The sequence below is a fragment of the Lepisosteus platostomus genome, chromosome 5, assembly GCF_059453375.1.
Source record: "Lepisosteus platostomus isolate fLepPlt1 chromosome 5, fLepPlt1.hap1, whole genome shotgun sequence".
Classification (NCBI taxonomy): Eukaryota; Metazoa; Chordata; class Actinopteri; order Semionotiformes; family Lepisosteidae; genus Lepisosteus; species Lepisosteus platostomus.
In genome coordinates, this window is record NC_142615.1 from 63,239,644 (window position 1) to 63,250,972 (window position 11,329).

At 46.9% G+C, this 11,329-nt stretch overlaps 1 protein-coding gene across 1 annotated transcript; it reads right to left on the bottom strand.

The window, feature by feature from the left end:
* Window positions 1-897: 897 nt before the first annotated feature.
* Window positions 898-11,078, bottom strand: LOC148670968 (globoside alpha-1,3-N-acetylgalactosaminyltransferase 1-like). The gene is made up of 6 exons (XM_088631038.1): window positions 11,005-11,078; window positions 8,124-8,168; window positions 7,464-7,511; window positions 4,646-4,681; window positions 4,188-4,322; window positions 898-1,588 (listed from the first exon to the last, which is right to left on the bottom strand). Exons 1-6 carry the CDS (start codon window positions 11,076-11,078, stop codon window positions 901-903), a joined length of 1,026 nt encoding a protein of 341 aa, XP_088487164.1. The 3' UTR covers window positions 898-900.
* Between the last annotated feature and the right edge of the window lie 251 nt (window positions 11,079-11,329).

Below are 11,329 nucleotides of genomic sequence, written 5' to 3' on the forward strand. Positions count from 1 at the left end.
GAAATGTTCCAACACGACCTGCATGCAGAGTTAACAAGTCAGCTCCACGTATCGGCACAACAGCCTGGAGGTTGACAGCAATATTTCTGTTAGATCAAAAGACACGTATCCGCAAGCCTGCTTGTTTACAGTGTAATAAAGACCGCTTCACCTCAGCCGAAGTCTTGTTGCCTCACTGAATCTATTTTGTGAAGCAAATTGGAGGTTTTACAAGTTACTGTGTACATTTTACTTTTATTGTGGTTTGAAATGCACTCATCAATGATGATTCTCTCTAACCCAGACCTATAAAAATAGCCGTGCAGCTCCCCTTTGTTTTAAGAGTGCACGTGCAGCCTATATCAGCATCTTGCAAATATGCAGCAGATCACTGCAGATCACATGAACAGAAACTTTCACCAGGACCTTGTGTTATATTGCAGATAGGGAGTTTTTATTTCAAAAGCTCTTGAACTGTATGACAAAATACAGTGACAAATTACTCGTCCTGCACGTCTCTCCTCGCACAGAACGCGTGTCCAATTCCAGGAGGCATCCCTGGTTTTGCGTCCCTGAATCGGATAAAGGGGTCGGAAAACGGAGGGATGGAATGAGATTAAAACGTGTGTGTGTTCCTGTAAGGTTGAACCGGCTGCTGTTGACAGTTGGTGGGGGGGATGTCAGAGGTTGGTTAAGCCACTGTGGTATGTTCCCGTAACAGATTCAAACCCAAGACGCAAAGCCGTCTCTGGACGAATCGCTTGGACGTGGACGGTTGACTAAACCCGTCTGAACCGCTAACGTGACAAATCGTCTCCGGGAAAACGCCTCATAACCTGTGACAGGATGTGCCCATCACGCCTCACTTTCGGTCAGTACTGGCAGCTCAAATGCACATCCGGGAGGATCCGCTGCAGCTGTCTAGTTATCCCGGACTTCGGCGAGGTTCTTCCGGACAGTGGAGAAGCGGATGACCCTGACCTCATTCACACGCTGCTTCTGGTCGTCCCACATGTACTCGGAAGACAGCACCTTGGTGGGCTTGTTGCGGATCAGGTACTTGTTCAGGTGGCTCTCCTCCTGCCAGGCCGCCTCGATGTTGTTCCTCTTGTCCACCAGCAGGTTCTCCTCGCAGGTCTTGACCAGCCGGTACACGTTGTCGACGAGCCCCCCGAACACGGCCGCCTGGTAGTAGAAGTCGCCCTGTTTGAAGGGGACGTAGGCGGTGGAGGCCGGCCGGCGCTCGTAGGGGAACTGGTCCCGGTGACTGTAATAGAACCAGGCATGCACGGCGGCCACCAGCTCGCCCAGCACCTCCGCCCCCACGCGGTTCTGGAAGTGCATGTCCACGTCCAGGCAGTAAATATACTGGGCCTCCCGCCGGATCTGCTCCTCGATGGTCTTCCGGATGATCTCCATCCTCCTCAGGGAGATCTCCTGCCAGCGGTCTAACTTGGGCACCTGGATGGCAGTGAGGTTCCTCCCGGGGGCCAGGGACACCTTCAGCACCTCGCCCGGCTGGTCCGTGAAGACGTAGTAGTGCACCCGGAACCCCACCAGGTAGTGCTTCTCTGCCGACTCGAGGAACCCCTTCAGGAAGCGCATGTACCTGGGAAAAGAGGGGGGATGGTTCGGGAACAGAGGGGATGTGGTGGTTAGTCTTTGCTTCTTTGCAGTGATGGGGCCCTGGGGTGCTATTTCGCATGATCTCACCCTGGGTTAGAGTGGGTTTCCTCTGGGTGCTCCGGCTGCCTCCAACAGTCCAAAGATGTGCTGGTGGGTAAATTGGCGTCTGGGGAAAATTGGCCCTGCTGTGAGTGTGTGTGTGTGCGCGTCTGTCTATGCATTTGCCATGAGATGGACTGGAGTCCCATCCAGGGTGTACCCTGCCATATTCCCGCTGCTTTCCTGGACACTCCACTCTTTTTTCTCTACCCCTCGGAAGAGATATTTTCCCTTTCCAGGGCCTTTTCAATAGCGGATCCTAAATTTCAGCCCTGCTAGAGATTTTTCCTGTCGACTCCTTTTTCCAGGCATTTTCGAGATCTTGCCTATACGAAGTGAAATGTATTCAAAAATCAACACTAAGAGTTTAGTCCCCCCCCCCCAGAGCCAGTTAAATCTCCCAGCCTGAATTTGTGTTTTGCTAAAATGGTTTACCCCTCAACCAGGAATCCAGAAGTGAATTGCATCGACCTCTTTTGCCCTTGAGGGAACTTGTCTTGCACATCAAAAGCTCATGAACACGTAACATTTTCGACAATAATAATACGGTACAAGAACAGTGCAATACCATAATACAAAACATTCAACGGCACTGCTCAATCAGAACTCCAGTACCATTAATAATGTAACGCTTACGGCCGACAAGCAGTGTGTGTAAGAGCCGGCGTACCAGAGCGGGTGACGTCACCGCCCTTCCCTGTGATAGCAGGACCACAGCTACTGGGCTGTGGAGAGATCTCTCTTTAGCTCACGGGGCTAGGTCGCTGCAGAGAGACGCGGAAGTCCCGGGTTCGAGCCACCTATACTTTGGGCCGACCTAATGCGGCAAGGGCGCCCGCCTGAGCCCCCGTTGCGTTACATTGGTGTCAGAAGCGGGGCGGGATAGCCCTTCGCCGGGGACGGCGATTTAAGCGGGGGAGAGTGTAACGCTTACGGCCGACAAGCAGTGTGTAAGAGCCGGCGTACCAGAGCGGGTGACGTCACCGCCCTTCCCTGTGATAGCAGGACCACAGCTACTGGGCTGTGGAGAGATCTCTCTTTGGCTCACGGGGCTAGGTCGCTGCAGAGAGACGCGGAAGTCCCGGGTTCGAGCCTCCAGTCGGGATGGGGCCGACCAGATGCGGCAAGGGCGCCCGCCTGAGCCCCCGTTGCGTTACATTGGTGTCAGAAGCGGGGCGGGATAGCCCTTCGCCGGGGGCGGCGATTTAAGCGGGGGAGAGTGTAACGCTTACGGCCGACAAGCAGTGTGTGTAAGAGCCGGCGTACCAGAGCGGGTGACGTCACCGCCCTTCCCTGTGATAGCAGGACCACAGCTACTGGGCTGTGGAGAGATCTCTCTTTAGCTCACGGGGCTAGGTCGCTGCAGAGAGACGCGGAAGTCCCGGGTTCGAGCCACCTATACTTTGGGCCGACCTAATGCGGCAAGGGCGCCCGCCTGAGCCCCCGTTGCGTTACATTGGTGTCAGAAGCGGGGCGGGATAGCCCTTCGCCGGGGACGGCGATTTAAGCGGGGGAGAGTGTAACGCTTACGGCCGACAAGCAGTGTGTAAGAGCCGGCGTACCAGAGCGGGTGACGTCACCGCCCTTCCCTGTGATAGCAGGACCACAGCTACTGGGCTGTGGAGAGATCTCTCTTTGGCTCACGGGGCTAGGTCGCTGCAGAGAGACGCGGAAGTCCCGGGTTCGAGCCTCCAGTCGGGATGGGGCCGACCAGATGCGGCAAGGGCGCCCGCCTGAGCCCCCGTTGCGTTACAATAATAATAATAATAATTGATGCAATAATTGATGATGCAATGGCAGCCATAGTGCGCCAGAAAGCTCCCCACACACCAGCTCTCAGTGGGGAGGAGAGCAGAGTGATGAAGCCAATTCATTAATGGGGATTATTAGGAAGCCATGATTGGTAAAGGCCAATGGGAAATTTGGCCAGGACACCAAATTTCGAGAAACGCCCTGGGATTGTTAATGACCACAGAGTCAGGACCTCAATTTTACGTCTCATCCGAAGGACGGCGCCTGTTTTCAGTATAGTGTCCCCATCACTATAATGGGGCATGAGGACCCACATGGACAGCAGTGTGAGCACCCCCTGCTGACCCCACTAACACCTCTCCCAGCAGCAGCCTCAGCTTTCCCAGGAGTCTCCCATCCAGGTACTGGCCAGACTCACACCTGCTGAGCTCCAGTGGGGTTGCCAGTTGTGAGTTGCAAAGCAATATGGCTGCTGGAATTAGATTTGAATCAAACAATTAGCTTGTAAAGAGTCCAAAAACAACAGTAGTGATAAGAGGCCAGCCTCTTTTTGTTTTAGTGTTCAACAATAGAATGCTTTTAGTTAGAAAGAAAGTAAATGCTCTCTTAGTCATGATACAGGGGATCTGGAACAGTGCCTCCTCCCAGTGTAGGAGAGCACATTCTAAAAGAAGTCACGGATACAGAAGACATATTTTTGTTAAGTACTCTTTGTGATCAACACGTCTTACTTGCCGACCGCGAAGACGGTGGTTGCTATGGTGGCATTGAGGGGTTTGTAGATGCTGTCGATGATCAAGGGGTCAAAGGTCCCATCCCAGACGATAGGAGCCATCCAGGGGGTGACGGTCAGCACGTCTCTCCTCCTGTGACACAAAATCAGAAATCAGAAATCTGGAGACCCCAGTTCCAGCTGGCGCCTCATTTTTACTTATGATCGCAGGGATTGAAACCCGGAGGTGACAGTGTTATGACACAGACCAGCCAGGAGAGGGGAGCAGCTCAGATGCATTGTCTTTATTTCCAGGCAAAGCCAACAGGAAGTGTCAAATTTCCTTTACTTATCAACTTTATTTCATTTAAGGGCTGTCAAAAGCATCTAGTTAAAAAAAGAAACGTTTCAGTTTGACCATGTTAACAGCAAGGCAGTCAGACTCAACATGAGAAATATGAGGATTTGAATACTCACAGGGGCTCCATGACTTTGGTCTGTTTGTAAACTAACCTGAAAGAAGGAAGACAAGGGTTTTCATTTGACATTTGTCAAGCAGATCATCGCTTGGACTTGGGCAACTACAGGATTAATTCTGATACTGAATTATCAAAGTATCATTAAGTATTATCCAGGTGGGACTGCACATTGGTGGCGGTAGTGGGATTCCCCATTACCTGTAAAGCGCTTTGAGTGGGGTGTCCAGAAAAGCACTATATAAGTTTAAGCAATTATTATTATTATTATTATTATTATTATTATTACTGACCAACAGATGGAGCTGGGCACTCTTAAATCTGTGTGAGCTGGGATTGCATTCATCACACATTTAAGTCGTGCTGTTGTAGTGACAGGCAGGGCATGTTACTTCTCCTTGATCCAGCACAAAACACTTGTCCAGTCGTGCTCCGTGACACTGTTAGGACATCAGGGAGGTGAATCTGTCTTGCTAATGACGCCTCTCATCCACTACATGGGACTGTTAGGCAGCAGAGCTCTTTTGGCAACAGACTGCTCCAGCTACAGTCTTCAGGGGAACGTTTCTGCAGGTCTTTCCTCCCGGCGGCTGTCAGGGTGTATAACGCTGCCCTAGGCTAGGACTGTTAGCCCTTCATCTGCTCATCTATGGACAGCATGTTACACTCATGCACTTTTTGACACTGCATTAATATACCATTTATACAAAATGTTTTCTGGACATTTTGCACATCTTTTATTGCTTTACAGTGTCTATAAACATATTTTGCACACACCCATATTGTCAATTTTATTTATTTTATTTTGTATTCTACGTACTTATTTAATTATTCTAATGCTGTGGTTATTCTGGTTTTAGCTTAGTCTGATCCTTGCTTTTTTTGGGCTGGGCTGCTGTAACGCCTCAATTTTCTCTTTGGGGGTCAATAAAGTCGTATCTTACTTTGAAAGATCTCCAGCAACAGCAATCGACAGTCATACGGTTGTCAGATATACAGTCCACACAATTATTGGGACATCGATGTCCAAAACATTTCCTCTTTACAAACAAGAAATGTGTATTTGTCGTCTTTAGTGTGAGTGATATAGTAAGTAAACTGCTATATGTATTTTATTTTGGGGATAATTCCATTTGTGCAATAAGATGTCTGGACTACATTCCCCAGAATCCTCCGGGGGATGAAGGAGCTGCTGCTTTTTTTTAACCTGGTTTTAGTCCCCTTGCCAATTGTCTTCCCAAAACTGGTCAGATGACTAAGGGCAGCACTTCCTTAACCTACAGATTACTGGGAAATGTGGTCCAAACTGGGCTGTGCTCTTACAGTACATCTAGTAGACATTTGGGTCCAGGCCAGTGATTATAAGTACTGGAGCTCTGGCATATCCCCCGTAACTGGTAGCATGGAGAGCCCACACAGACTACATTCCACCCTGGTGATTAAAGATCAGCAAGCTACACAGTAACTAAGGCCCATGATATCAATAACTGATTCACTTAAGACATTACGTGCCCATTATCCAAAGACCACTATGGAACGCTATTCAAATCAGGGGATGGAATGCAACTGATGGAAAAAATACGATACAAAACTTTATAGCAGACATCACTTGAATTCATTATTGACTGGAAGCCAGTGCAGGGATGCGAGGACTTGGGTTATTCTGAAGTAAGGTATAAGACAGCTCCAGAGATAACAAACAGAATCATTGTCATAGAGAGGTACTTCAAGATATGTTCACTTACTTCCCGACTGGATTAAAAAGGGATAAATCTTAAGACAAGCGTTTTACGTAAGACATTGTCAAAATCTGTACTCTTATAGCATTAAGGGAGAGACTATACCGCCATTTTGTCCCCATCCGGACCAACGCATAAACTACAGTTAAGAGTTCACTTTTCATCTCCATAAGCAAACTATTTTTAAGCGTTTCTCCAAGTACTGCAAATGCAAATGTTCTCCAATATCTTCGAAATACAACCATAAAGTTTGTTTTCACAACAGCACAACTTGTTTGCAAGAAACAAATCAATTGCATAATATTGACAACAGCACTTCAGACAGAAACTGCACCATGGGCGTATTATAAATATTGTTCCCAGCAAAATCAAAACATAACACCAATGTTATTTTCAACATCCCTTGGGAAAAAAAAGCACATTTCCAGAGTTAAAACTAACTTTACATGCTAAAGAAGCACACAATAAAAGTTTTTTTCAACTGGCTAAAGAGAATGCTGATATAACAAGTAGAAATATTTATTTCACATATTTGGAAGGCAGAGAAAATCCTTCCAAAACCAGTCTTCATTAAAAAAAAAATCACACACAAAATTCTTTTTTTTTCAATAATCTCTTATTTTTCATCTAAGGCAGCAAACACACAAGAGAAGACCTGGAAAGATAAAATTATATCCTAGGTGTGCCACAACTTGCAAAACAGACTTTTGAAAAATGTTTTTCCCCCTGTTTTTGTTCTGGATATTTTTATCCAGTGTTTCTGGCTAGATCTCCAAGGGGGTCCCTTCAATTCAAGACCCTCGCCAGGCCTGTTCTGTGTATCCTTCCCAAGTCAAAGTTTGCTGGGCCTGAAATCCCATTTCTGAGGTTTTAAACAATTTAAACTGAACTTGCTAATGCATTTTCATGTGTGTGTTTTCATTTGGTGCTTCCAAGTCAAATCATTCTAACAAGCTAGTTCACAAGATAACGTGGGGTTGAATTGATTAATTTAGGATTCTTTTAGGATTTAAAGATGACTTGACTTTTACCAGAAACTCACTGGAAATGTTTCTCAAATGGATGAAAGACAATACCTACCCCTCTGGACTGACATTAATCCCTGGAATGTTGTTCCAGTATTTCCTACTGTATTTGGGAGGGGCACTAAGAAAAATAGAACGGAGAAGAGCTGTTATTATCGAGAAGCCCTTAATAAAATGAGTTTAAAAGGCTTTCTTTTTAAATTCTCCCAGGCTTTGAAGTACAACCATGTGTGGAGCAGAACAGGTGCTGGGAAGTAAGTTTTTTTATGCAGAAGTATTCAACATAATTCCAAAGATTTGTATCTAAACCTGGGCAGCATGCTGGCACTACTTCAGAGGACTGGGGCCTTGAGTTCAGTTCCTGAAGCACTGTTTGCGTGGAGTTTGCATGTTCCCCCTACATTTCGAAGGCTTTCCTCCCACTGCCCAAAGACGTAGCAGTAGGCCAACTGGCTTCTGGGAGAAGAGGCCCTGGTGCGAGTGTGCACGTGAGCGTGCGCGTGTCTGTGTGTGCTCTGCAATAGACTGGCGGCCCATCTAGGGTAGATCCTACCTTGTGCCTGTTGCTTGCTGGGATAGGCTCTGGCTCTTCCATGACTCTTGACTGGATAAAGAGATTAGAAAATAGATGGATGATATATACAGTATATAACCTAGACATATATGTCATGAATCTTAAAAGGTCTTGATAGGAGCATCGCTGAAGTATACTTACCATGCAATGCGACTCAGAATCGCTGGAGGTTTAGTGCCTAAATATCTGTGGATGAAACAACACCAGATATTCATTACAAAAGTGGGGACAAACCCTTTTACATCATGTTTTCATAACCTTATAACTCCTGTTCCTGTATCTCCTGCTATATCACGTGGAGGAAGACCTCATACTTTACGCAGCAGCACGTGGTCTCACACGCTCATGAAGATAATCCAAATCATGCAAAGTGCCTTTCTGTTCAAGTTCCTATTCAATGCTCTGAGGATTTGCCTGTACAAACAGGCTCTTAACTGAATGTGGCAATGTCAGTGTACATCCTTGGATCATGGAGTCATACTGTACTGGACACAGCAGTGTGTTCGGGAGAGATGGGGGGGAAACCGATGAAGCAGGGGGTGTTCATGTTGTCGCAAACTCGCCTTCGAGTTCCCCCGAAGCGTGACGTGATGGAGCCCTTCCTGCTCACTAGTCCCTGTGATGATTAAGGCAATGTGAGGTATGGAGGAATAAGTCCAGGTTGTGCAGCAGACATTACACCACAGAAATGTTCCAATGTGATCTGCATGCAAAGTTAACAAATACGCAGTATTTGTGGGCAAAACCGACTGGAAGTTGAAAGGAGTATTTGTACTGGATCAAAAAGAGACAGATCCACAAGCCTGCTTGTTTACAGTGTCACAGGGCCGCTCCTCCTCACCGGACATTTTGTTGCCTCTTTTTGAATCACAGAACATGGTGCTGGGCAGACCTGGAAATGTGATCTATTACTGTTACTGTGTTACTGTGCACATGTTTTTTTTTTGCAATTTGAAATGCACTCATCCCTCATCCACGCTGGATCTTTCTAACCCCAAACTATAAAAACAGCGTTCCCCGCTCCTCTTCAAAGGGATAACTGGGGCCAGGTGGGTGAATGAAACAACCTTTATAAAGCCATCGGGGCTGACTTAGCTCAGCCCTGCTGGATATAAAACTCACTTCAGCTCTCGTCTTCACCATGACCTTCCCAGCACTATTGACTCTACCCTACAAACACAGACGCACTCAGAGGATAACACACATATCTTCACAACGAGCAGCTAACTTCTTCCCAGAACTACATAACACAGGGAAAAAAAGCCAAGAAGGAGCTGAACAACCATTGCCAATTTCCATCCTATGTCACGCCACACAGAATCCCATCATGCTTAACCCTTGTTCAGGCCATTCTGATCATTTGAATTTCTTTATGTACCCAATCACTAGGACTTTGTCTCATGAGGTCTAGAGGTCTTTCCTTCCCTATTCTTTAGTCTATTGGAAAGCACAGCTTGAGTGTGATGCATTTTGGCTTAATCCCATTTCACGTGACCACGTGCAAGAATCTGAATAATTCGGTGTATGCAAAACAAAACGTTTGAACGCTTTCAGTCTTGATTTTGATTCATCACCCATTTGTTTAGTGAGGCAGCTCATGCAGAATGGATTACAAAAGAATGCCTTTAGGGATTTTTATGCTTACTCTGGCACTACATAATCATTATTAATTGTTCTATTATCCTTATCTTATCACTTTCAGACACATTTTGTGTTAATGTGTCTGAAAGAATGAGGATTGGAAGGCAAAGCACTTCAAGCAACATTCCAGGGAAGCACTTCAGTCAGCCAACTCATAAGAGGCAACTCTAATCTCATTTTTCAAAATTCATTGAGAGAGAAAACACAGACAACTTCTTTAAAATGAAAAGTGAAACACTGAGCAGGGGACAAAAGTGCAAATTGCAAGGAAGAGCACTTGGGGACCGAGAACACGAGGCACTTCTTTACACAAAGGGTGGTGGAGGTGTGGAACAAGCTGCCCAGCCGCGTGGTTGAAGCCGATACCCTGGCTTCTCTCCAGACACAGCTGGGTGAGCTCCCTCCAGTCAGGACAGGAGGAATATTTTGCTCAAAGAAACGCCACTCAGGATGACCAAGAGGTGGATGGATTGTCTATGCCTTAGGTAAGAAAGAACAACCAGCACACCAATAGTCCCACCCACGGCACTCTCACTGACACTGCAACACACCATCCACATACCATAAACCACCGGGCGTTATCATTTGAGTAACTCAAGGTTACAAACACCCCCTCAGGGGGGTGGGGATCTGAGCACAAATGGAGAGCTGAAATACAGGAGAAAAACAGCCACGCAAAGGCAACATTCTGGCAACACTGTAAATAACTAAGTTATTTGTCTTAGCCTATTATTTGTTATTTGTCAACGCATTGCAAAACTGTAACTTTTGGGTTGCGCAAGCAGGTTAAAAAAATATATGATTCAGTGGTGCAGTTGCTAGCATTGCAACCTTAAATCACTGGGCGCTCTGGGTTCACTTTGGGACCTGGGGTGCTGTCTGTGTGGCGTTTGCATGTTCTACCCGTGTCTGCATGGATTACCATGGGCAGCTCCAGCTTCCTCCCCGAGTTCCTGGACATGCTGGTAGGTCAATTGGAGTAATGTGTGAGTCAATATCGGTGTGTGTGTGTGTGTGTGTGTGTGTGTGTGTGTGTGTGTGTGTGTGTGTGTGTGTGTGTGTGTGTGTGTGTGTGTGTGTGTGTGTGTGTGTGTGTGTGTGTGTGTGTGTGTTGTAATAGACTGGTGTCCTGTCCAGGGTGAACCCTGCTGGTACAGACTGCAGCTCCCCAACGACCGAGATTTGAAAGAAGCAGCTAGAAAAATGCATGGATGTACTGTCTGTAAGCCCATAAATACGAAGTGAAATGTAAAGTGGTGATCTGTTAATACCGCCAAAGCATGAGTATTCTTTGAAATTCGTTTGACAAAATAGACAGTTTTCTCAATCTGGCCGCATCAACCACGGCCAAGCTATAAAGCAAACTCTGGGCTGTACGTACCCGAACGTCACTATAACCCCCAGGACAAATCCTGCCAGGGCACACTGCAAATACTTGGAGGTGGTGGTGGCCATTTCTCCTGCACAAAGAAACAGAATTTTTTTAAAAAAAGACTATGACTAAAGGAGGGTAGAGATGTCGGGTGTGATGTCACTGTGGCTCGGGTGTGATGTCAAGCCAGTGATGGACTGGCGTCACAGCAACCGGGTCTTTACCTGGCACGGCGCTTTACCTGCGGCCAACGGTGGGGGAAAAAAAAGGGGGAGACACACATCCATGGTCCAGGAGCTTTTTGAAGCCACTCCTTTCCGATCATTTGTGACAG